This window comes from Necator americanus, chromosome V, assembly GCF_031761385.1.
Source record: "Necator americanus strain Aroian chromosome V, whole genome shotgun sequence".
In the NCBI taxonomy this organism is placed as follows: domain Eukaryota; kingdom Metazoa; phylum Nematoda; class Chromadorea; order Rhabditida; family Ancylostomatidae; genus Necator; species Necator americanus.
Window position 1 is genome coordinate 24,060,436 of NC_087375.1, and position 26,643 is coordinate 24,087,078.

General features: G+C 41.2%; 5 protein-coding genes across 7 annotated transcripts; 2 read left to right on the forward strand and 3 right to left on the reverse strand.

Annotated features, from left to right (window-relative positions):
* Nucleotides 1-174: 174 nt before the first annotated feature.
* RB195_015017 (uncharacterized protein) lies at nt 175-539 on the reverse strand (the record flags this gene model as incomplete). Its single annotated transcript, XM_013446990.2, has 2 exons — nt 175-327; nt 384-539. The coding sequence occupies 2 exons, from the start codon at nt 537-539 to the stop codon at nt 175-177; spliced, it is 309 nt and encodes a 102-aa protein (XP_013302444.2).
* Nucleotides 540-2,545: 2,006 nt separating this feature from the next.
* On the reverse strand, nt 2,546-3,007 carry RB195_015018 (uncharacterized protein; the record flags this gene model as incomplete). Its single annotated transcript, XM_064205531.1, has 2 exons — nt 2,546-2,701; nt 2,852-3,007. The coding sequence occupies 2 exons, from the start codon at nt 3,005-3,007 to the stop codon at nt 2,546-2,548; spliced, it is 312 nt and encodes a 103-aa protein (XP_064061412.1).
* Nucleotides 3,008-4,711: 1,704 nt separating this feature from the next.
* RB195_015019 (uncharacterized protein) lies at nt 4,712-17,429 on the reverse strand (the record flags this gene model as incomplete). Of its 2 annotated transcripts, XM_013446991.2 has the most annotated exons (15): nt 6,950-7,019; nt 7,084-7,206; nt 8,533-8,691; nt 8,750-8,952; nt 9,008-9,174; nt 10,627-10,699; nt 11,031-11,117; nt 11,564-11,670; nt 12,031-12,077; nt 12,140-12,254; nt 12,939-13,083; nt 13,136-13,237; nt 13,390-13,452; nt 13,546-13,683; nt 17,370-17,429. In XM_013446991.2, the coding sequence occupies 15 exons, from the start codon at nt 17,427-17,429 to the stop codon at nt 6,950-6,952; spliced, it is 1,659 nt and encodes a 552-aa protein (XP_013302445.2). The 2 variants fall into 2 exon arrangements, with proteins under 2 accessions (XP_064061413.1, XP_013302445.2); XM_064205532.1 differs by lacking the exons at nt 6,950-7,019; nt 7,084-7,206; nt 8,533-8,691; ... (7 more) ...; nt 13,390-13,452; nt 17,370-17,429 and adding an exon at nt 4,712-4,825 and having other exon boundaries at nt 13,567-13,674.
* A 2,398-nt stretch (nt 17,430-19,827) lies between these two features.
* RB195_015020 (uncharacterized protein) lies at nt 19,828-20,415 on the forward strand (the record flags this gene model as incomplete). The annotated part of the gene is made up of 1 exon (XM_064205533.1): nt 19,828-20,415. The coding sequence occupies one exon, from the start codon at nt 19,828-19,830 to the stop codon at nt 20,413-20,415; it is 588 nt and encodes a 195-aa protein (XP_064061414.1).
* A 159-nt stretch (nt 20,416-20,574) lies between these two features.
* On the forward strand, nt 20,575-22,617 carry RB195_015021 (uncharacterized protein; the record flags this gene model as incomplete). Of its 2 annotated transcripts, XM_064205535.1 has the most annotated exons (6): nt 20,575-20,711; nt 21,238-21,370; nt 21,458-21,632; nt 21,692-21,903; nt 22,036-22,191; nt 22,252-22,347. In XM_064205535.1, 6 exons carry the CDS (start codon nt 20,575-20,577, stop codon nt 22,345-22,347), a joined length of 909 nt encoding a protein of 302 aa, XP_064061415.1. The 2 variants fall into 2 exon arrangements, with proteins under 2 accessions (XP_064061415.1, XP_064061416.1); XM_064205534.1 differs by lacking the exons at nt 20,575-20,711; nt 21,238-21,370; nt 21,458-21,632 and adding an exon at nt 22,524-22,617 and having other exon boundaries at nt 21,796-21,903; nt 22,252-22,340.
* Between the last annotated feature and the right edge of the window lie 4,026 nt (nt 22,618-26,643).

A 26,643-nucleotide genomic window follows, 5' to 3' on the forward strand; every position in this document is an offset into this window, starting at 1 on the left:
GCCCAATAAGATCCTATCTCCTCTATCAAAACTGCAAGTGATACGAAAAAAAAAATCGACAGATTCACAAAATTTCATTGGATTACATCCACGACTTTTCAGATAGACTTATTAGAAAGATATTGAGGCGCAAACAAGCTTTACTCCAAGCTTTCAGCGGTCATCCTGATCTTCTCAGCATTTGTGCAATACAGTGCAGACATCTTTTGGTGCAGTACCCGATTCTAGCTCCTGAATGATTTTGTCGAGATGTTCGTCCACGTATTTTTCGCACTGTTTGTCTGCGAATGGAATTTTCAACTCCTTCTTGCACTCTTTGTCAAATTCCTGAAAAAAAGAAACACATATACAGCTTCTTCCCGCATCATCATTGTATATCCTACCTTTTCAATGATTTCCGTGTCTTTTTCCAGTTTTGGAGCAGCCGTACGTACAGCCATCTCACACATCAGGCATTCGGCAATATTGTCTTGAGATCGTGGAATTATGACAGCCACGCATGCCGTGACAGCGAGAGCAACCAACAATAGTGACCGCATACTGAAATATTGGAAGAAATTAGTTTTTTTTTCGCAGAAATACAAGACCAGTCTCGAACGGACGATTCTTAACGGCAAACTTTCTAGGGTGGAGACTTGTGGGGTGAACAATGAGCAGTTGCAAGGAGATAACACAAATCAGGCAAATGCTGGAAAAATTCCTTCGATGTTTTATTGCGTGGCTGATAAGAGGAAGGTATGCTCCGAGCATCCGGGAAGTACATGCACAGTAGAAGTTCTTAAAATCAACGGAATTGATGGTTACCGTACCTGCTCCAATGACATTGATTCTATCTTTACATTTCTATAACATATTATTTTACGTTTTACATTACCTTTGAACAGCTGTTATTACATGTGACAGTGAGCCGAGTTGGCAGTCCTTTCGATTTTGACAGAAAAGTATCTAATTCTCGGAATAGTTTAATTCTTGACTAGTTTCAAGGACAGTTTTTTTTTAATCTAGTTTAGGAAACTAAAAATTTTCTAATTCGCAGAGAATTAGTCGGTCGGTTAAAATAGATTACTCAGAGTTGTATCTGTGGAAGTTGTTCCACCTGTAACATGTTCGCAGGATTTTCGCAATAGTACTCTGGTGAAAAAGCATAGAAAAAAAGATAAATTAAAAGTGGTGACGAACACTGTTCACATGTTCACAATAGAGATGTTCACAATATTTTATAAGGAACAAGCAGTTAAGTGATATGGCTATTCATCACATTGAACTTTTAAAGTATTTCCTTGTTATTCTCTTCCTGCAAATATGTACAGTAGCCCCTACCAAAAATCTTATAAATTTTTTTGACATCCTTTTTACTCGATGAGGTTTGTTTTTGTGAGAACGTTTTGTTGTGAAAACCACGAAAGTTTTCGTGTTGTGTTTGTTTTACATTAACTTCCAAGTTAACTTCTGGAAAATGGTAATCGTTAAATATTAAGAGATTTTACTGTATAGTGTATACAACGTGTTGTAGTAATTTAAAGTGTTAAAGATGTGAAAATAAAGAGCTAAGGGTAGAAACTGATTGCGAGTTCCTCAAATGCTGCTGTCTATATCTGTCAAAGTTTGGACTATAGAAATCTTCTATGGAAAAGAAGAAAACCGTGTTGGCGGAGAAGAATTCCAGAAAGGTTATCATCGAAGTGCACTTCTCTCTTCTAAAAATCAAGTCAATCATAACAGCACCGTTTTCCCGTAATCGAAAGTAAGGCTAGCTATACAGCTATCACAGGCAGCGTATCACGAATCTGACGTGGTGAGGGAATCCACGGGAAAAAATAGAGGTTACAGTATGCGGGGTGACTACAGTATTCGCTCATCTCTCCCTGATCGTCGTAAGAAACAGAATGGAAGACGATGTTTTTTCAACACGAGTTCAGTTGCAACGCGCTGCATCCAAATGAGTAGCGATCGAAAGCAGTAAGTTTTCCCCGTTTGCTTATTCAAGTGAAATCTAGGCTGCAGATAGGACCGGAACTTAAGTCACTTAATCAAACTCTCCTCTTTACCGAAATTGATGAACTCTGTCAGTTGCTCACCTCCTTCTGAATACCTTTGAAAAAATAAATTGTTTAGCTTGAACCAATCCACTTTCGATGCGGCAACGCACTCCATTTTGGAATCATTTGAGGTTTGTGCATGCGCGCGCAGCCAGAAAATGACTTGCGAGGGCTAACCGAAGTTTCAGGTCTGTTCTTATTCTCCCATACAATTAAGGTCCCCATTTATCGAATCAGGAGGGATGAAAGCTTTGATTAGCACTAGGACGATCTGGAACCACCGATCGATCGTGCAGTTACAGAAGCTCGTGCCATACTGCGCCACATCCGCCCTCGAAACACCTTTACCGTTTATTTTTCATAGTGCTCTGAATTTCTGGATATCGGTCATTGCTCCGTGTTCCGTCTTAACAAAATTCAACATAAGCGAGTAATGCAAGTTGGTCAATCTCATTGGGATAATACGTCCAATAAAGCGAAAACATTCAGAAATATTCATTTAAAAATTATTTACAACCATGTAGCTTAGTACAAACATCTTTTGGAGCTGTTCCTGATTCGAGCTCATGGATGATAGGATCGAGGTGCTTGTCAATGTACTTCTCGCATTCCTTGTACTCGATGGGAAGCTTTAGCTCTTTTTTACATTCGTTGTTGAATACCTATAACGAACTCCTTAAGTTGTTCTAGCAGATCCCTTGAATGAAAAACAAAAAAGCAAACTGCAAGAATTAAAAATAATATTATTTATAATATGAAATCAAATGAGATATAGTTCAAATATATGTAAATATCTGGATTCCATAATTCACCTCTTCAATTTCAACCGTATCCTTTCCAAGTCTTGGAGCAGTGATACGTACAGCAAGTTCGCACATCACACATTCCGCTACGTTATTTCGTGCAGGAGGAACGACAACAGCCATGCAGGACACGCCAACTAACGCGACTAGGATCAGACAACGCATTCTAAAATATATATCTATATTTATAATAGAAAATAATGTAATGGAAGGATATACAGGTATTACACATAGTATAAAATGATATAATAGCATGGTGGCTACGGTATATTCTGCGGTGTGCGATGAAAGCCGGGAGCTCTGCTACTGATGCACGCGACTCTAAAATATGGAGCGATAACATTATCACAGGTTGAAGAACAGAGCTTACGAAAAAGGCGTGCGATATGTTATCACAAAAAGAAGCGCCCTCAAACAAGGGGTAGTTTGGTGAACGAGAAAACCATACCAGTTTAGTGAAGGTCTAGATAACACATTTTCTTCATTACCAAAAACATTTAAACGTCCACCTTTGATTCGTTTGGGCTACTAACACAAATATTTGCTGACCTAAACATAAATATGCTACTAGCTTAAGCCAAGCTCGAGCCCTCAGACAAGCCCACAATGAAAAAAAAAGAAAATGAGCTAGCATAAAATGTGAGTTCTTTCATGGTAACTGCACTACTGTGTTAAACAATAACTCACGAGAATTATTTTCTCAAATTTGTTTCAGACAAAAAAATGCATAAAATTGGTCGATAGTTTACTTTCTATGCCCATTTTCGATTTCTTTCAATCGTTCAGTATAATATTACATATTTTTCGATGCCGCATGCTGAGCTTTTTCCTGCTTTCTGAAGGTTTTTTTTAGTTTTTGAAAGTTCTTCGTACGTCATTCGATGCTGTCTATAAGCCGAAGAGATCACGAAGTGATCAACACTCCGATTAAATGCAGGAAGCAAATAGTGTCGAAAATTTGTCGCTCCGTTTCGTTCCTTTAAAGGCAGTATCGCACGAATATGACGAGGTGAAGTAATCCCCGGAAAAAGCTAGAGAGGGGTTGTGTGTTGCGGGATCTTTGGATGGTTCTGCGGGTGCGTGTAAAGAGGGTCCCGGCGGAATTTCCAGCATGCCCCGGTCATGCCGCTTCAGAGCAATTAGCGATGGTGTTTATAGTGAAGAGATTCACTTTCATTGGCACCTGAATAGCTGACTCTGCTTACCTACCGCTAACCATACGCTGCATCACCGGCTAGGATATAATTCACTATCTACTAAATTGTTTCGGAGAATCAGACACATCCACTGCAATTTTGCGATGTGAGGTGAATTTGTAATCATACCAGAAGCAAGAGAAATGCTCACGTGAGATATGAGATAAGGATGTATCTAATAGCTTCAAATTACGTACAAAAAAAATTTCGTTAAAACGGAACATTCCAGCTTCCAAAAGTAACGATAATGAGAAATGTCGTTATCCTGCAACCCTGTATGCTTCTTTAGCCTAATATATTTCCGGATGCAGGGACCTTCTGTATCTCCGACTTCTTGGTACTTACAGAAAGAAAAGGAGTTCAAATTTGATAAGATTTCTAGACTTTCTGAAGGTGATATAAAGACAAACTCACTCCCTTTCTTTATTAGAAAATCATACAAAATCTCATGTACTCGTATCTAACACTATTATTTATCGACTTATTCGGTAATTTCGACAGCTCACACCACTCTTCTTTCATATTTCCTTCATATTTCCTTGTAAGTGCGCAGTTTTCTGCGTCTCTGTGGCTAGAAGAAGGCCTAAGACGGTTGTTTGCGTCTTCATGAACGCTTGGAGCGTGACCTCGTCGAGGTATGTTCGCGTTTCCTCCGACATATCCACTGGGCACGTTATGTCTCGGAGGCATTGGCGGAGAATCCATCGGGACTCTCTTTACCGTTCCCCTGGTTCTGCTGACCTGTTCCTAATCGTTTTAAAAAAAGGAGTGGGAACAGCTCTAGTTCCTACGAGGTACGCTAGAAAGCTCCTCTATGTCTACGTTCTGGACCCAGCAGCGCACTCACTATTGGTTTCACTTGAGTAAGCTGGTGAGAAGGGATCATTGATTTCTTGCCTCTTGCCCTTCGATGCGTACTAAACGTGGCTCGTTGCAGCCGAAATCATCATGAAGAAAAGCGTGTCCTACACGCTGTATATTTACGACGATTCGGAGGAGATGATAGGAACCACACAGCATCCGCAATCTACTACCCCAGCTCTAGCTTTTCCTTATATTCCCTCACCACGTCAGATTCGTGGTGTGCTGGCTTTAACGCCTACTTTTAATACAGAAATACAATTCAAAGAATCGATACAAGTTATCCTAGGAAAGGAGAGGGTGTAAGAAAAGTCTCATTTCTCGTAGAACATTTTCGCAGTGTTTTTTTTTTAATTTCCGTCTGCACTCCTTTATTGGAAAGAGGGTCATGATTTGGTTCTGAACGCAATATTTGGAAGATTTTAAATCAGAAGGCAGGACGTACTTTGCTTTGCCTTTTCGACTGCCCTTTAATAACTGATCATTCACATCCATCTATGATTTCGAAGACTTCTTGAAATATAGTGTTCAAGACGATATATCCATTCCTTAGAGAATTCCGACTCCAGATCTCTTTGTTAGCCAGAAAACGAGTAGGTAATCAACTGTTTTCAACGTACTTCCGTGAAAATATCTATGTACCATATAATAACTCGCTTATTCTTCACTTGTACTCTATGTATGTGGAAGAAAGTTCGAAGAAGGCGTCCGCGTCGTTACCGGTTTAGATCGAACTTTGTCTACAAACATCCGGGGCGATGCAGACCATAGACTATTTTTCCCAGAGTTGCTTCGATTATTTCGAGTTTATTGGAACTAATTTGGTTGCAAACACCGATAAACGATAGAGGATAGCGTGCACGGAGTTGAGGAATCCCTTTGAAGATCCCTACGCGTTCGACTTCAATGCGAAATTTTTTGGGGTTTATCCGCGTGCGACCTTAGAATGACGAGCAGGAGCTGGACGATGTATCAGATCAGTGTTTTCATCATCCCAAACAAGTTTGGAGGCACTTAGTCTCCGAAAGGATCAAGGGCTTGGTTGCCACGAGGGCGGTTTAAAACCATCGTTGGATCGTGGAGTCACATCAGAGCTGTTTACCGACTGTGCTACACTCGAACCTATCTATTTGAAAACATTCATTGATCAATCGACGCAGAGCCGACAAGGGGGGCGACTTCAAATTTACAGCAGTGACGCTGAGCCATCAAGAAGCCCTCAGATGATATCTTGAGAATATCGATGAACAGGAATATTTCTGTGTACATCCGACGTTTCCATAGAAAAAAAACTATGGTTGTGCCACCTGCGCAAGCACATTGGAAATTTTGAGAATCTGGTGCCGGCCGAATGAAAAGACTGATTCTAGTTATTATACTGCGCTTCTACGGCAGCATTTCCTGTGATTCCTGGAGTGAAACAACCATTAATTACACATGCTCAAGTTCTATTTTTAGCTGTGAGCGAAGCAAGTGTTATGGTGATTCCGTGAGGATTTTCCACTAAGATTTATTTGCCACTTTGTTTTCTTTTCTAAGACAACTGGTCTTGGACTTCGGAAATGGTGATTTCCGTGTGTTCACAAGCAAGCTATGTGGATTTATTTGGCATATAATTGAAGTATATCAAATAGAATATGAGTAACTCAACTTTTCCATTTAGTTGAAACATCAGAAAATACATACATGTGTACAGTCGGATCGGATGGATCTGACATGTGGTGCATTTGCGTAAGCGGTTACGTTTACCATCTAAGCCCTCTTAATCCGGCAGCAGTACTTAACAAACTTTCCGTGCTTCTTTTTAAACGCTTACATATCTGCACTACAAATCAGTCCGTTCTGGTTCGACTGCGATGCAGACATTAGGAAATCTGAAAAAAGAAAACCCGGATATGAAAATACGAGAGGATAACCAAAAATCGATACAAGGCACCGAAGAATTTGGAGAACCGGCATATAGAGCGCTTCAACCATTTTCTAACGAATTTAGAACGGTTTCTCGGGACAAGAAGACAAGTATATACATAATACTTTTGTGGAATACCAACTAATTGAATAATAATTGGTTGTAAAACCGAGAGCAATGTAAAAGACCAGTACGACACATCTCGGTGGTCCTGAAAATAATAAAAAATTGTGTTCAATCGAGTCAAACAAAAAAAAAAAACAACAGTTACTGACCTGACAACACTCATGCGATCAGCTCTTTCAAAATTTGATCGGACGAGTTCATAGTACTGTCCATCACTGAGCACTATCGAATGAAGCATAAGACATTTCATTCGTAGAACATCGATGAACTTGCTGCAAGGTGAACTCATTCATTGTGAATTATCATTTTTTTAGCGTTTTTTTTTGCTATTTCTTAATGTAAGACTCTAGATGGTGACTGACCTCCTCAGACTAAAACAACCAACTAAATCTCACGAAAGTCTTTGAATGTGGTCATAAGCGCCAGCAGCGTGAATCTGTATCTCACCCTTTCACACACTTTCTTACTTTGCATAAAAAAATCTAATTATGTTGGTTAGCAGATAGAGTGCTTTTTGCACGTGTGACGCCAATTGACTTTTATGCTATATTGTAACAAGGAAATAACAATAACAAACAATAGTATTACCAATTAAGTGCAAACTTTAAAAAAAATCAGGAAATTGTGAAAAATAACCGTTGAAAAGTGTTCAGTATACCGAAAAGTCTTCCGCGACCAAAAAAGCGCGCAACCATTGAGCTCCGCTGTCGCCAAAAAGTTAATAGAACAGGTCACCATTGTGTGTCACAATATCTTTATTTTTTTAACGGAGAATTAAGATAGCTGTTCTCAAAAATATGGGAGAGTTCAGTTTTCAAGGATGTAACCTCGACTGCTAAGGATGACAAATTCTACGAAGCTATACAAAACTATTTATCAGAGAGGCAGTTGTTGTCTCCAAATCAAGGTTTTCCGTGGCATTTCTTTTCAAACTGCATTTATCCAAAACATAACTTCTGAATGGAGAAGAAATAGGGTTATTAACACAAAGATGGATTCAAGAAAATTTGTATTGAAAACAACAAGTCACGTCATCCATTTGCTGTTAAAGGTCTAAGACGCTAATTAGAACGAATTCTGGTGAAGAAATCTTTCAATGAGTTGTACGATAACCTCATGTGAATTTTTGGTGAAAATTTCTCAAAAGCGGTGTCCCGTCACCCGATTCGATCATCAGAGACACTACGCTTTTGTGTTGCTTTTCTATTGAAGTTCGCGTAAATTTGCTTGAATGAGCGAATTTGCAGCGAGCTTAGATTTTGTTCAGTTCGTTATGAAGTGGATAAGTTGCACGGCGTTGGTCATTTATCCGACGCGGATGCGGCTAAGCGCTCGACTTCAATTCGGAACCGTTTGAGATTTATGAACGCGCGAGCATTACAAGAACTTGCAGGGGTAAAGCGATGAGTCAATTCAGTGTCTTCATCCTTGCAGACAAGTCTGACACTAATTTATTGACCTGGCGAAAGGCCTGGTCGGTACAACGATCCGAACTAACAATCGATCGCGAAGTCACAACGGGACCTCCTACAGACTGCGCCACACGAACCCCCTCAATTTTTATTACTCTCTCTAATTCATTACGATCAAACACCAACCTCGATTTGTCAGAAAATCTAAGCGTATCGTCATCCCAACGGATTTCTAGCCGAGTTAGTCGAGGACAATTTTGAGCAAGGCAATCAATAAATTGATCGACGTGTATTTTTGCAGCCACCTTCGCACAACAGTCTTCAGCAATGCCCATTACTATCACTCTGAAATTCATCATTGACCACTGTGAAGGGTGTAAAAAAGCGTCAAGCAACAAGTCACCTTATATTTTTAAGTTGCGGTATCATATTCATCCAGAAGTACTCGAGTAATTTGTGTTGACCGCCTAAGCACAGGCCATGCAATTGTGGTCCGTGACGAACGATCATCTCCGTCAGTGATCCTTCATTCAAAGAGTCGCAAGTATCCAAGTTGATATACTGGAGGTTTGCTAGTGCTCCTGACTGCAGCCACGCCTCCAGAACCTGAGCAAAATACTTCCTTGATTAAGTAATGAGAGAAGAGCAGGACGGTGCTCACCTGATCCGTCATGTTCTCCAACCAACTCGCATCCAACCAGCGTAGGTAGGGAAGTCGTGTAAGCAGCGAAATAAGAGTGTCCGATAAGAGTTCTGTCCCCTTCACATCAAGCTCTTCAATTCTTGTTTTCTCCCATTCGATGGCTTTAATCGTCGTGTTGTCGAGAGCTGAAAAAATTCCCTGTGGATTTATTTTCTTGAAAAAAGCATCTTTCTTTAAATTAAAGAATTGCGAAATTTTAGAAATACTCCGCTGCAAAATCACACCAGAACCCCCCTTCCCGAGAAAGAAGAATTAACATTTCAAATAATTCTTGATTGCAATCGATTTACAATTAGCTAACCTCTGTTTTTGGGGTCACGTTGCTCAAGTAGTAACAGATAGACAGTTCAGCAACGCATAGAATGCGCAGTCATACTATCGCACATTCTGCTGATAATAGCACTATTCTTGCAGGTAATGCTCAGGCAAAAATTTGCCATCGTATCCATGACGAGTGTTCCTTCCGTTCTATATTCCATATTTTTGGCACGGAGCATCTTACTCCATCCTTTGCCTCAAACTTGCCAGCCATCGGTATACCCCATAAGGATAATATTTCTAACTTGGTGAAGCCACGAAAAAAATGAAAGTGGCGAAAACATGCCGGTTCGAACCAGTTTACTACTAAACTCATACATTTGGGAGAACTATGGCAGAATGAGCTAGAGTTCGGTGCGTAGATTGTGAATATGGAACGCGCCACACTTCTTCGTTCAGCAGTCCATTCAATGCTTTCATGGATAGGCTGGGTGATTTGTTGATTAAAGACCGCTTGCACGTTGATGCAGCGTGTGCACGACGATAGTGGCAAGTTGCAACTTACCTCGTAGGAACAAACGTCGTTCCCACGCCGTTTTTTAGGACGAGTAGTGGAAATTGACAGGGTTACTTCCACATACTTCACCCTGAACTCTACATTTTCCACATGTTTCCTAACTACGTCGGTTTTGTGATACGCTGCTTTTAGTTTCTTCGCAGCTTTTCACTTCATATCATATAATGAATCAGAACTTCCTGACTGAACTGCGCTCGCTGCCAACAAATAAATGTCTTAAAGGCAGCTTACCACGAATCTGAGGTGGTCCGGATTTCAGGTGGAGTATCCGTGTACGAGGTCGTAGATTATGGAGACAGGGTAGTTCCGCTTATCTCTCCCTGCATCACTGCAAACAGCCGCCTCCAGAATGCTGTTTTGTACGACGCCATCTATTGCAGCGTTGCACTCCTTGCGCCACCTCCGCCCTGCGATTCGTCGAAGATCAATTCGGACTGCCCCGATTCGGTCAAATCAATTTGGACTGGCAGAAAGGGACGTTACGCGTGCAAGGGTGGTGTGCTGCAGTAGAAGGCATCGTACAAAACCCCATTCAGGGGTCGGCTGCTTGCAGTGATTCAGGGAGAGATGGGCGTAACCTCGGTCTCAATAATCTACGACCCCGTATACGGATACTCCACCTGGAATCTGTACCATCCCAGATTCGTAGTATGCTGCCTTTAATCTGAGGAAGCGACTCGGGTATAAAGTAGAAGACATTGCAACATCCGAGGGATTTCGGGAAAAGGGAAGAGAAACCAACTCGTATGAGCCAAAAAAAGGCTTTTCAGTTTGCGACATCGTTGCAGTACAAGCTTCAGGCAGGAGCCGGTCACCTAAAAACTCAAGTGAAGTTTATCGTATCAGATTTAGTAGTAGTTACCATTCATTATAACATGATTGTTTTTATTACTACTACTATCACTGTTATTATTATGGTTTAATAAACATACTTACTTTCCACATACTTCACCCTGACTTAGTTCTTTTTCTAGTATTAGATTTGCTGCTTTCAAAATTTTCAAGAAGAGCTGATTTATTTAATGTAAGGAGCAATTTCCTATCGAGAAAACACGTTGCCTTCTCTTTAACATGCATTCTACGAACGAACGAAGGTCAGATATACTTAATCTTAGTTCTAAACCATTTGTTCATGTAAGTGCTTACCTTTGTACAGTAATTAACGCATAGACACTCTAAGTGGGCACAGTTGGATGATATCGCATCGACATGCTCATCCGTGATGAAAGGCACCTAAAACAAAGCAGTAAACCTACCTATACCCAGAAATCCATAGATAAAAACAAAAATAAGTAAATCAATTGAGCTTTTTATTTCATGTTTCTCCCAATCTAACCAAATTCTGCATCTGAAGCCACCAATCAGGAAATTAACAGCGTACGAGATTTTCGCGGTTTGCTGCAGGGCAAAAATGTCACTTGGTGTTCTGTCTCTCTGACGCTTGACTGCAGCTCTGGACTTCACTGCCAACTGTCAATCGGAGGACGCATCTGAGAAGCAGAACACCCGTTCGCGTCACCCCCGTGATGCGATTGAACGCCTTCGACGGAGGCAACGTATGTCCACCCAACAGTTTCGAACTGGTTACAATCCTGTTATCATTTCTGTTGTATGTGCCGCTTCTGGGGAAATGTCAGCAGAGCATGGTCCTATACTCTTTGAAATATCTATTTACGTACACCCCACAGGTTGACGACGCGGAGATTCGGCAGGAACTGTTTTAGTTTGAAGACGTTGACTGTCTCGTAGACCTCCTCCTCTTCATCTTCGACCTTCTCATAGGTGCCTGAAAAAGAAACAAAAAAACTGCTTGGTATCACGACCTTTTACATTGCTTCAAGCAAGGGGAATTTCATGCTTCGTAAATTTAATTAAGACGAATTAGAAGACTGAGAGAAAGTTTGCTAATTGAAAGAAAAATTCGTAGGTGGGCTGTATGAATTTCTGGAGGTCTGCGTGAGGACCGAACCTTGGTCCACAGAATGAACAAATATGAATGAAAATAAGCGGAAATAATTGTCGTGCATTAACGAATCACGGAACAACGGCACAACTTATCTAGGTAAATTCCTCTGTCCTTCATATAAAAGTTTTCCTGAATTTCGTGCATGTAACTTGAAAATGGTAAGAATGAGATTTTGCTCACCAATTATATGAAGGAGTTCGACTGATGAGATGAATGTGTAAACCTTCCTAAACATAGAACCTGAGTCTCCCACGAAAACACGACAATAAAGGATTTGTAGTGAAAAAACCTCAGAAATCCTTCCAGAAAAATGTTTTCTGAAAGGCATAGGGTCAGGCTGCGTAGACGGGAGGGGAATGACTGTAAGTCGGTGAAGTCGTGCAGTTGCATTGCTGTTGAGAAGTCTAAACGTGATTTTTCTTTATTTTATGGAATTAGGACATGTTTCGCTCCAACGCTTTGTATTCAGTGACCGCTGCATAATGTAGGTAAATCACAGTGGCAAAGGCCTACACCCTCGAAATTTAGGAAAATTTGCCTCGAGAATTTTTTAAGCGAAAGTGATGAGATGCTAAGGATATTGTTGCAAGGAAGGATTAGCCAGCAATGCTGTGCCTATAGCTAAGTGAAAGCAAAATAGAGATTGATATAGTGCCAAATACAAGAGACATAAGAAGGATTTCAAAAAATATTACATAAGTTAACAGGAGAAAATGTGATGTTAAAAATTTCAAAACTATTCTGTGTACCTAGAAAGTTTCTTATTTTTGTAAAAAGAAAGTGATGTATTGAGAGAAAGAGGGTGGTGACAACAAGGACCAGGATTATTTGAGATGAAATACTGATGCAGACAAGCAAGCTTAGATGAGTAGCAGATATTTGTGGTTACAGTAATTTTCCACTCAAATATGTTTTAGAGCTAGTTTCACATCTTTCATTGCAAATGTGAGAAATCCCCACAAACGTTAGATTCTGCTTTATTAGAACACCTGAAACCCGACGAGGCGTGACCCGCTTACATACCCAGCGTGCGGTTCCCACTTCATTATTTTTGCATGAATTTAAACTAAATGTTTTAAAACGCAAACCAAGCGTAAGATGTTGAAGTCGTGGACATTTGTTGGCCATTTCATATAGGACATTCGGGGTTATTAAGTCAGTAGTGAGCTCAACGATTCGAAGTTCGGAGAATTGTGTTCCGATCAGATGTAAAAAATATTCGTGGTTCGTCACCTAAATTAAAGTAAGTTTGGTGTTGTCAGGAAGAAGCCAGTGAGTGTCTCACCTGTATGCCTCCATAGTTAGGTCTGAAGGAGACAAACTTCCACAACATAGGACTACATGCTACTGCTCGCCATCTTTTACAAACCTGGCCTGACTGTAGAATCTGAAAATGTGCATCTGCACCTACTTTTTTTTTAGAAATAATTTAATTGCTGGTTAGTATGGCCCAGCTATCAGATCTTGGAATGATCACTGAGTGCCAACTGTTGTCTCATCAAAAAAGAAATCAAAGAAGTACTAATTGAAATAGATTACCTGGTAAGGCGAAAGGTAGGAGAATATTTGCTGGAGTACTTTGTCTGGCAACTTCTCGATAGTCTAAACAGAAGCGTATTAATTTCCAGAGTGGTTATCACGAAAATTCTCATTCAACAGCCATGAAGGTCAAAAGAGGAGCCGCGATTGGTTTACTTTGCTGCTGGGAGCCTTCACTTCTTCGTCGTCGGCTTCAATTTGGTCCAGTTTTGCCTTTAGATCGCCCCCAGCATCGTGCATAGTCACGCGCCGCGTCATGTCGTACATGTTCGTCACTGCCTCCATTTTAGGCAACTAAGGGATGCTCCGCAATCGCGAACCAAGTAGATCAGCAAACAGAATTGGAATCGAGCAGACCAGCCGTAATATGATGATCAGCGAGGAAATTGTGGAAATCAATGCATGCACGCACTGAGTGCTGCCGTGCTATTACACTAAACCAAGCAAACCGTCGCTGACTTGCCTCGTACTTGAGAGTTTACTTTTTTTTTCTTCTTAAAAACAGCCTATCACCGATTGTCTTCAATTTTCCAAACGGTCCAATAATACTGTCAATTTCGTGTACTAACACACGTGCACAATGTTTTGAAGATCCACATGGATGATTGAGACGGATTCCATTGAGAAATGAAAACATGCTGTTGCCTCAAAACAGATCCACTTTATCGCCTAACAACAATTTATGAGGAGTAGAGTTTTCGTCTCAGAATGAGTTGATTGATGATTTTAGCAGTTGTTCTTGCTTTGCTACACTCGTTTTGCAGGGTGTGCAGGAGAAAATCGGGGTCGCAAGCAAATATTTTAACTATTTTTGAGCAGTCTATAAAATATAATGTATGGAGTTCAGGAACATAACTCAATGCTGACGAATAGTAGACAAGAGAAACGAAAAAAAAAACCGAAAATTTGAAGGCGTTGAGTTATTGTAGGAAAAAGTACGAAAATTTCATTTTAATTTTACGATACAAATATACAACAGAACACAAGTGTAAATAGTGGCATGTAAATGAGAATAAATATAACTAAATAGTAATATTAATAGGAATGAATAACAGTGTTGAAGGCATAGAAAATGCTGTATTAATAGCAAACTGAAGCTGTGAAAGCAGATTAAAATTGTTCCTACGATGACGATCTAACTCTTCTGTCCCTTTCAAATTTTTAAAAAATAACAGTTAATTCACGGAAAAACCGAAAAAAAAAAGAAAGAACTAGTTTCATCTGTGGATCTTTTTTCGTTATATTCTGTACAACTCTGCGCCAACATTTTTTGCATTAAAGAAAATTCTCTATACAGATCCACCACAAAACCAACAAAGACGGATCAGACAGCAATGGACTGGCATCGATTCTTTGACGTGACATGGCAAAGAGATTTGCTTGATTCAAAGTGAAATTTCACAGATGAGAGTTATCATATTTTTACGGAAAGAAACGGTGAAAAGTAATGGACACTTCGAGTCTAAAGCAAAAAGGCTCCCATACTTCATTCTAGCTCTCTTGATTCCGTTGAAGAAAATGATAGATATCTTCAAAAAAATCTTCTTAAAAATCAAAAATAGATATCTTCTTTTTGAAAACTCTTGTCTCGTAAAAGGTTCTGGTAAAAGTCGATCAAGTTCCGGGTTTGAAAAAAATGAGGATGTGAAATCTTGTGATCTAACAAAAAAGAACACTAAACTTGAGTTTAACAGCTTAATTTCTCATTTACTTGGGAGCGATATGGATTTCGTTGGATGGATGTGAAAACAGAAGCTCTACTGGCTTAGTTGACAAAACCGTGAGTGTTGCTGTTTCCTACTAATTCTTCACGTTTCCAACCTAGGTGTGCCCAAATCTGACGACTGGAGTTGGATGAAGAGGGGTTCTAATGTAACAATCCAGAACAGCTGCAACGAAAAACGCTAGCAAGAAGAGAGTTAGTTCCCTTCGGCTTCGTCGCCTTTTACTTACAGTTAGCAGTGCTAAAAGCGTCACAGTTTCATCACTCTCTTATTTTTTAAGATACACTAAAAAGGATGTGAAATCGCTTAGTAGAACTACCAAAATAAGCAGCGCATTTTGCTTAAAATTGAGCGGAAAGAAACACTGCTAACTCATAAAAACGTCTTCGATTGGTGTAACGATCTCGTGGGAGGATCCTCCCTCATCTGCGAAAGCAGAAGAGGCTTTATTGACTGATCACGAAAGAGATCAGTCAGTACCGCTTTTTTCTCTAAAAATTCAAATTGCAAGTCATGCTCTGATTTTCACTTTTTTCTCATTTTTTTCGGAACATTGTCATTTTTTTCTCGTCCTGCATTTGTTGCATGTCTATCAATAGAATTCCTGCTTAAAGGCATCACCCCACGAATCTGAGGTGGTACGGAATTCAGGCGAAGTATTCATATACGGTATAGGAGATTATGGAGAGGGGGGAGGGTGATTCCGTCCATTTCTTCCTATTTGCCGTAAAAAAACGACCTGGAAGGTGCTGCGCGTGTACAAAGCTGGCGCGCTCCAATCGAACTCGTTGTAGAAAATAGCGCACCGGAGCGGTCGAAGCCATATCTTCCAGGCCGTTTTTTACGGCAATTAGTAAGAAATGGGCGGAATCACTCTTCTCTCCGCAATCTACGATCCCGTATACGAATACTCGACCTGAAATCCGTACCACCTCAGATTCTTGGGGTGATGTCTCTAACGAGATTTCTCTAATTGTCGCTCTGACAACTCCTTCACACATAAATATTAATTTTAGACGTTACATCACAGTACGATGAGTCTCCCGCAACCAACAGCTTTTGAAATTTAGGCGAACAGAATGTGGGCATAGGATTGTGCCTTGAAGTTTATAGGTAGCAATATAGCATCCGAAACTGTGTCGATTTATTGATTTCCGATACCATGCTGTGTGTCAATCGAAAATAGCTGATCAACTATCGTGCTACGTGTTCAACGTGATCCTTTTGCAGGTTTTCTATTTCTGGACGTCTTTGGCTGTTTTGTGTTTAGGCGCTCGATTCGGCGATTTTTTGCGATTCCTTATTGGATAATGGTTTAAAAGAGCCGATCGAAGCTTTCCAGTAGGAGGAAAACTTTTCAAGAGAAAAATCCCATCAATCCCATATTTCCCCATTACATTATTTATTACACTCATTACTCGCCTTAGTACACAGAACTGAAGCGCAACCATTAGATGCACCGCACCATATGTCTAAAAGCACGCGCATAAATCTATAGAGGATTTTTGGTTTCGGCAGAAAATCGATCAAAACAACATGAAAAGACGGGTTTTTTGATTTTGTTTTACAGTTACTGTCATTGTGGTGCTAAGAAATTACTGTCATGAAGAAAATGGAGTAGCTGACATACGATTGGTAAAAGTGTATTGGGATAACTGACCATGTAGTCGATCTTGGATACCTTCAACCACGTGAAAGCAACTCTTTTCCCTAACGCACGCATTTTTTCTGCTTATCGCAAACAGTCTTTTGTTTCCTTCCTCAAGTAATGGAAAGCGCGATGAGTTCACCACATTGTGAACATTAGATGACCACCGTAGATGAACCGGCTAGCAAAATTCTTTTATTTTCATCGTATTACGTATCGTATTATTATTAGTTGCGGCTTCGCAATGCAGTTATTTTCATTCTACCAGCTTTTTTTCCTAGGGGGACTGTTTTTATGAAGTCAGTAAATTAAAGGAACTTTTAGAGAGGTTTCGAGGAAAATTGATATCGAATGATCACACCATTAGCTTGAAATGTCATTTCTACGTCAAAGTCAAGACTTCTGTTTGCTGAAACGTCTTGACACGCTCACCAGCCAGACAGGATAAACGGTAGATGACGATGAAAGTGTGGAAATAAATCAACAGGATCTGATCTGAACTGCTGATGTATGGATTCAGAGGGAGGGTAAGGTTCGAGAGAGTAGGTGCGAAGAAGTAGGTGTGCAGGATGAAACTTAGTATGACGCCAGTGTCAAAACCAACTTACTTGCTCATTTTTTCGCTGCTTTGGTGGTGTTTCTTCGCGAACATCAGCACCCTCAACCATATCAGGAATCGAATACGAACGATTTGTGGTTGAATAACTCTTGTGAACCAACAGTATCAGCAGTCACTTGATGGAAAGTGTATAGAAGGAAAAAAGGACGAGTAGGAACAGGCAATCGTAAATCTTAGTGCGGCGATGCCTGCTAGACGAATGCAAGGAACGATACTCGAGAGATTGTGGGCAGCCACTGTGTGCGCTGAGCTGCAGGAGAGAAACACAAACACCACCACTGAGAGGATCACTACGTCTGCCCACGCGTCGTGAAAAATTACTCGAAATCGCAAGAGAAATAGACAGTATAGCTGTGAATGTCAGTCAGTCTGGACTCTAGGAGTCAGATTGCCCTCGACAAAAAGTTAAGAGCTGTTTTTCTTAAAGTTTTCACCTCAAACTGAAATGCGAAAAAAGACAACGGTGGTCCTAAAAGCGCTGAACGATCGCAATGTGCCACAAAGTGTTGGTTGATAATGACCAATGGTGATTAATAATTGAAAGAAAAGTGAGGATAAAGTCACTGGCGTATCAATCCATGCGCCAACGTGTTTTACCGGAACTCCTAATCGTTGGGGTTTTGCAACTTGTGTTGTGGCTTTATCATGATATGCGAGGGCCAGCCGATGATCAAGTCAGTGTTTTTATCCTCCCAGACAAGTCTGGCACCAATTTACCGAAGAGATCAAAGGCTTAGTTTGCGCTGAGGGGGTTTCAAACCATCGATCGTGTGGCTAAAGTGGACCTCTAACCGTCTGCGCCACACCCGCTTCAATTTTTTATTTCATAGAAGTAATTACTGCGATTTTTCCTTCAATTCCACTTGAATAGTAGTTCTCATCACAGACAAATTATCTTCGGAAGAGTTGAAAGTCTTCCAGAAGGATGGCAGAAGCATGAAGAAAGGAGAGTGTATTTTGAACTGAAGAAGTCTCGGTATCGCTTAATTTTGAAAAATAAAACTAGTGTAGGATACTGTATTTCTTGTGGGATAGTCCAGCAGTAGCCAGAAAACATTAAAACCCTTCATTTTGGCCTCCTGCAGACATCTAACACATAGAATGATTTCAAATATTGACGTAAACTGAAAGGTAACAGCAACAGAATAGACTTCTCGAAGATACAGAAACAGTTTAACACTATTTGCAATCTGTTGAGCTACAGTAAATAGGATAAGCGCAGGATGAGCCGTTTCCTATACGTGATCGAACTGAAACAGCCACATTCCCTATCGTTTCGTTGTCGACACGCGTGCGCCGCTGTCGAGTGGTAGGAGTCCCGTAATCCAAAAAAAAAAACCAGCCAAACGATCAAAATCCGCAAAGCACTCGCAAAGAAGTGCTCAACGCTACAGTGTCGGGATTTTTTCTGTCAAAGCCAGCTGAGCTACAACATCAGTCCGCTGGATTTTCGCTTACTCCATGAACTGTTTCGCAAAATTTCTCATTTAAAAGCCTAAAAAGTCCCAGAAGTTATATTTCAGTCGCAGAGTGCTTCTGAGTCTTATCGGTAATGCAGCTCACTTCCGAGATATTAATCCCGTTTCTTTTTTGTCTTTCGACCTCTATCCTCCTTTTATGTGTAGTTTTTAGAGATCTAATTGCAATTACTTCTTTTTTTTTGAACCTTGAACCCTCTTAACTCCATAATACAAAATTAGGCACGGCGAGATGAATACGATTTCTTTTCGTTTGATTCTACGGGAAAGATCATTAAAGCTGACGTTAAAAACTATCTCTCTGATATTGATCCAGAAGAAGCTCAACGTCTGGAAAGCAAACATATTTACATGTTATAGGTAGCGAACCAAGACTTACACGACACAAGCGCAACTAAACAGCTGGTCTGAAAACATACTCGTAGGAATAAAACATCTGCTCACAAGCTTACGAGCGAGCTCAATCAAAACCATAAAATAACGTGAGGATTTCTCACCTTCTGCAGCAGGAAAATGACCTGCGAGCACACCACTCCTCATGCTTTGAAGGGCCAGTCTTGTTGTGTAAAATTCAGGCGAAATTCTAGTGAGCTCTGTTCCATCTTGTTTTTGTTTGTTTTATAGGAAATCTGCAGGGGTTTTCAATAAATAAATAAATAAATAAATAAATAAAATATTCCGAAATTAATATTATCGCAAAGTAGTCGGACCACATGATTGCATGATTGGAATGACCATTCCACCAACGAGGTCGAACGGTGAATCTTTTCCTAACAATTTTTTATAGCGTCCATTAGTGGGGTCAAAGAAAAAGGTAGTTGCTGGAAAAATAAAAAAGATATGATATGAGGGGGCCGCGTATGCGAGTCTGATTGCTACCTGCACGAGGTGGACCTGCTTTAACTAAACGCAATCTGGCGTTCGAGTGTACGCATCGGAACGTACGAGCTATATAACTTGCACTGTTATATGGCGAAAGATTCCCATACATTGCAAAAAGGTGCTGTCGTCCAGCACATCGCCAAAACCAATAACCTGAAAAGTCAACTGCCTGAAGGGATCATAGAATCTTTGGCAACAACCATTCGTTTCGTCACGCTGAACTGCCGAACACTATCGAATGAACTCCAACAAGCCGCTCTATCCAGACTTCTGCGATATCTCTGTGTGCCTTTTGCTGCATTGCAGAAAATACGCGTGACAGACCGGCCCATCAACATCGAAAATTACACCATATACTGTGGCGATGCTGATGAGAACAAAGTAGGTGGCTCCGCGATAGCTGTGAGAAACGACTACAAGAACCTGGTGGAGGAATTTGGCTCAACGTCGTCTAGATGCGCCTTTCTACGACTGTCGGATCGCAGAGCACGTAAACTCTGGATCGTAAGTGCTCACGCACCTACGGAAACCGCAGAAGACAACAGTAAGGACGCCTTCTATGATGAACTCAATACGTTGATGTCTAAAATACCAAGTCAGCAGGTGGTCATTGTCGGAATCGACGCAAATGCGAAGATGGGACTCGAACAGCGATCCGATGTGCTAGGAAAATAGTATTATCCAGCGGAGCACACGTCGGAGGACGGTCTGGTCGACTTGTGCGAACAGACGGGCCTCATCATCGCTTCCAAGTTTAAGAAGAATCATCGACGCCATCAGCTCACGTGGCAGGGGTAAACCCTTTTAACGCCTGAAGAGAAGCGAAAGCGGAAGATGAGGACTCTTAAGCTTCAGCTCGACTACGTTCTGGCGAGGAACATTCCTCAGTCAGATATCCGAAATTCTGGAGCTGTTTGGGACGTCGCGTTCGACTCTGAACACCGTCCAGTTCTTTTCAGCTTCAAGACACGGTTCCACAAGAAAAAGGGAGGACTTCCTCTTTAACCGAAAATCGACATGGCAGGTCTGAAAGAGAAGATTACAGAACGAAATTCCGCCAATGTGTGTTTATTCATGTTGGAGTACGGACCAGGAAGAAGCTTAGCGGTGCGGATTCCTTCACAATTTGAAGGGAACACTACAAGACCTAGCTGAACCGGCTAGCACCGTCAGCTCCTGAACTTGACCGCAGACCATAGAGCGACATATGCGGTTAACGAGAAGCCACCGACCGAGTCGGATGTTCTAGTCTGTATTCAAAGAATGAAGAATGGGAAATCTGGTGGAGACGACGGGATTAGCGCAGAAATGCTAAAATATCTTCCTCCTTCTGGGATTTGTGAGATGACAAAGATCATCCGTTGAATATGGCTAGATGGAAAGATACCTGATTTGTGGAGACAAGCTATCATATTTCCCCCCTCCCCCCACAAGAAGTTATCCGTCACGGACCCTAGAAATTATCGAGGAATCCCTTTGCTGCGTGTTATGTACAAGGTATTGGAGCACATTATCCTGGACCGAATCACTAAACATCGCGAAGAAACAACGCGCGACGACCAAGCTGGCTTTCGTCCTGGCTCTACGACCAGGTGTTCGTCGTCAGGAGAGTGATCGAAATCTGGCAGTGGTATTCGAAGCCAATGCAACTAGCGTTTCTGGACTTTGACCCCCCTTGACTGATCTCGAGTACGCCGACGATGTTGTTATATTCCAGGAAAGCAGTACGAAACTTCAACATGTTGTCAGCCTTGTATCGAAGCTAGCTGCACTCTATGGACTACGTCTACGCCCTGATAAATGCGAGCAGATGTGGATCTCTTCGAGACCTCGAACGGGAATCAGGGTCGACGGACAACCGATAGAACTCGTCGATGAATACCGTTACCTGGGTTGTACGCTGAAGAACAACGGCAGCTACGAGAGAGATGTTCAGCAAAAATGCGCTAAGGCCGTTTCACTTCTGCACTTAACTCCATAACGAAATGCCTGTGGTCGACCCCCATCACCAACGAAGTCAAGCTGCGAGTCTACCTATCCGCAATTCGCCCGATCATGATGTACGGATCGGAGACTTGGGCGGCACCATCTACGGTGATGGATAGGCTTGATTGCGCGGAACGAAAGCTGCTTAGATGGCTACTTGGCTACTTTTGCCGTAAGGTATGCCACAATGAAGATCTTTAGGCAGAAATTGATGTGGTATACCGGCGAATGACACGTGGATGATTCCACCTCCATTGCATTGAAAATGGCTAAAGTAAATTGTCTTCGCTTCTTTGGTCATAAATTAAGGAGACCGGCAGATTCTTTAACGAGTTCTGCGGAGTTTGCTCGAGCTGGAACAAGCCACCTGGCCGAAAACTGACGAAAACGAACTGGAAGTTCTGGACTGACGTGGTGAAAGAGGACCTAAGGACACTCGGCGTGAATAGGCAGTTCAGGCGAGACGTAAGTTTCGCAGAATATGGAATATCGACGAATGGATTGATTCTGTGCAAGCTCTTACAGAAGATCGAGAAGGTTGGGATGAGCTGTGTTCAAGGAAGGTACACCTCGGCGAAGATCACGTCAGGCGATGACATCAGCCCGCCGATTAGGTCATAAGTCATGATATGATAGATATGAAGTGGAATGAGGAGTGGAAAAAAGAAATCCTATATGAAAACCGATCGTTTACTGCTCGGGAGAAAACTCTTGGTTAAAGTTGAAACCTTTTGGAAAAACGTCGGCACGTCGCTGCAACGAATTCAATTCTACTCGTGATTTGCATGTGCATTCAGCAGATCATTGGTAGCATTATGGGGATATCAGTTAATCTATACGGATATTCAGTTGCCCATGATCCGTGTGCCCACCTCGGAAAGGCCTGAGTGACTCTGGGATTGACTTGTGCGAGGGCTCCCACCCAATCTGCTTCTACGTTTTTCAGTACCAACGCACGATACTGGAAATCAATATACAGTATTCAGAGCAAGCGTCTCAGGTTTTGGTTCGTGATGCAAAGTTGCGTGAGCGGTTACATACATACCGTTTCTAAGCGCCTGCAAGTGACCCGGAGCTTCTGATATTACCGCAGCCAGTGGCTAGCTTCGACTGAAACCGTTGTTGAGCGAGGGCACAAACGTCCATTGAAGATCCTCCCAAAGCACAGTGGAAAGCAGCCCGAAAATTGCTAATCCCTGAGCGAGATGTGTTTTGAGCAAATGGCAATGATAATTTTCGCAAGCATCTATTTATCTAAATTCTTACATTCAAAACAATGTGAAACTCGGCATAGTTACGTAAGCGGTGGCGCTGGAAGCAGCGCACTGATAGTGGCTGGGATTGAGGTTAGACTGTCAGGGATCCCCTCGATCCTAACCGCTTCGAGCAGAACAGCAGCGCTTACGAAACTGCAACCAGATTCATGTCGGCCTGATTAAAACTAAATGTGAAAAGCCACTATCCTTGAAGACTCTCAAGTTCAGCAGGAGAACAAATCAGAAAGCACGGATTCGAGTCGTCAGACCAGTTTTTATGCAAAGTACGGTCCACTTAGTACAGTACTTATAACAGATGGCTATTGTTGTCTGATTAGAGGAAAACAGAAGTTATCTATTTGCAGTCGTGGTGTTTGCACTGGCGAAGGATTTTGCAGTCATCTTGCTAAAGATATAACTTTTGACAACTTAGAAACACTGTTGGATTTTGGTTTGACGTCAGTTTCCTCTTGATATTGCAAGAATTCAGAAACAAGCATCATTGGAAGTGGAAAGAAGTTTCCTTCTTCTTTTTTTGCAACCTGTGAAAACATAGAACTAAGCAGAAATAAAATGCATATTTTTACTGAAAGCGATGTGATATTCAAAATCAAACCTAGCAATCGTCAAATTGCGGTGAAAATCCAGAGGTCAAACTTTTCTTGAACTGATAAACAAACAAACAAATCATAAAGTAGAATAGGAGAATAGGTAAGAAAATATAATAAAATTATAAAAAGAATAAATAGAATAGAAGACAATGTAGAGGAGTCATATTTGTAATAATCGCACGCTAAAACCTCAGTTGGCAAATCTTCTTCATGTACTCCCCTTTTATTTCTTATTATTTTTGCTCTGTTCTTATTTTTTAAAACAAAAGAAAATCAAAACAATTGATATTATCGACAAACGGATCAACATTCTCAAGGAGTACAAAGAACAACGTTTGCGACTCATTCATTGTCGGTATGGCAAATATTTTCTCAAAATGCTCTAGAAAGGACCCTAGCTATGACGGGAACAGATGAATAGAGACAAGGCTAGGAACACAATTACCGTATAAAGTATTGATGCTGTAGACAAGGCTTGAAATCAAATGTACAATTTGAACAGCAGGTTTGTCAGGTTTTGTAATAAGTACTATATTATTATGCATTATTTTATTGTATTATTATACTATATATATTCACAGTTTTTGCAGCAACCTTACCCATATCAGCTAAGAGAAACCTTAAACATACAGTCATTTACGAAGAAATTGATATCAGAGTTACACTCTGGTCAAGCGTTGTTCAAGCTTTTCTCTTGTTGTTGGATGTATGTTTGTCTTAGACGAATTTATTTCAAACTTCTGCAAGGTGGAGCTGCATGTAGACGTGCACACATGTACATTCGGGCACGTTTAAGGACAGTGTCGCTCAGGAGAAACACGTGAATTCGACAAGAAATTCGGGTTTTTTGACGGCGTTATGCGTTCATATTTTACAAACAGTACAATATGATGTGTGAGCCGAATCTCACATGTGCACAGCAACTGATGCTGCTTCTCGAATGCTTTGGAGGAGCTTAATGGCATCACGTAGGATGTTGTTGTTCAGTGCTTTTGAATCTGAGTCTGATCAAAGTCCGCAACAACATCACTTTTTGTCCATTGTCTTATAAAGGAAGAAAACAGGGAGGAGAATAGCGAATAAAGCGAAAGAAGATACAGCTCATGAAGAACGCCTACTGCGAAGAGGGAAGACAACAATATCAAGGCTCCGAAATCGTGGGAACTTCGTCATATGTATACCTAGGACGTCCTATGAATATGTAGATCGACTTAAAGAAAGAAAGAAAGAAAGAAAGAAAGAAAGAAAGAAAGAAAGAAAGAGGGATGAGAACAGCGTGGACAGCATACGCACCGGCCAGGGAAGCTACGAACCAGCCAACGAACCAAGATCTCAGTGCTCACCCATTCAACTCCACAGTTTTTCCGGCGCGCTGTTACGCAGAGACGTGGACAGACACTGCTGCCTCGTGTAAGAAACTACTCATTATGTACCGAGCTGTTGAGAGATGTCTTCTGAAATTTAACCGGCGACACCCAGGGGCCTTCGCAGCTCTGATTTAAGACCATTGCTCGTCTTTACGACCCTGCGAAATATATAGAAAAAAGCAGAGAGTATAGGTGAGTTGATCACTTTATGAGAAAAATCGATGATATATAGACCAAAAGAACGCTAGAGTGGAACCCAAGTGATGCTAAACGCCCTCGAGGAAGCCACCTCTTCTCCCCTACAAGATAGGGTGATGTGTTGCAGTACGAACGGACCAGTTGAGAGCTCTGCTGCATAGGGCTCAAGGAAATCGTCAATAAGGTAGACGAAAACTAACGAAACTTAAGGACATGAAATCTTGGATAACAATGGCGAGGGAACGGAACAAGTAGAAACGATGATGGGGCCCGCACGCCGGGCAAAGATGGGGCATCTAAGTATTTAAGTAAGTGATTCTAAATTTAGTAATTAATTAATTTAATTTAAAATTAATTTTAATTAACACTAATTAAAGAGAGTAATTCTCACTTTAATTAGTGAGAATTACTAAAGAATTAGGCGACGCGAATTTGTAGCCAATGAACCCCTATTTTATATGTATCATATCACGGTTCCAGATAGATCCAGTGCGTATTTGTCTAGTCTCTGATTTTTATCCTACTTCGACTTGTACTATGAAGGAGACCCCGCCCTCTTCTAAAACAGACAATTTCAAGGAAAATTCAAGATTTTCAGGTCTCCATACTATCTATCTTGACGCAGGGTCTCAATAGCAGCTCTCAGGCTTTAAAGAATCAACACTCTTGATTCTAGAATTTGTGCGCTTCATGGGGGAACGGTCAAGAGGTACCTGTATGATATGCAGCCGCGTATCCAGGAGGATAACGAGCGTCGTTAATTGCACCGAGCGACTCCTGATACCGTCATAACCGCTACAGTAGCCTGATTGCTCCCCCTCTGCTACGTCTCCCTGACGTCCCGCCCACGCCACCCTCTCCACCCATTTCGCCACGTCTGCTGCTCTTACGACGAGTTTTTTCTGCCGCACCTGCACCTCATATGATGCGCTTTTAGAATCGAACGAAAAGGAAAATACTTGGTATTAGATGTTGTTTGAAACTCTACGTAAACGTACGTATGCTTGTAAGTTAATATAAAAAAGAAAAGAATGAGAGAGTTTTGTATAAGTGATACGCAATTTAGAAATGCGAGTGAAAATGACATTACCCTGTTTTGACTTGTTAGGTGCAAACCACTCATCCATCTCTGGAAATGCAGGAGATTTTTCAAAGAATGTCCCGCTGATCGGTGTAGTGCTATATTTTTTAAAACTTTTTTTCGCTTTCTGGGAATTTTCTTTTGTTTATCTAGCTGGGTAAAACTGGCATCCAACGACTAATGAGGCGCGAATGCCTCGCAGACATACATTGTACCTAAAGACATATCTCGAAGATACAAAGGTCTCTGTTCGCCACTCATAATACACCTAGCTTGTCATATTGATTTGGTGCAGAGAATAGGTAGAAATGAAGCGATAAAACGGTATTGAAAGAAGTTTGAAGTACCATACAAAGTTTTATTGTATAAAAGCAAGTATTGAAATATTTGACATGCACTCATTA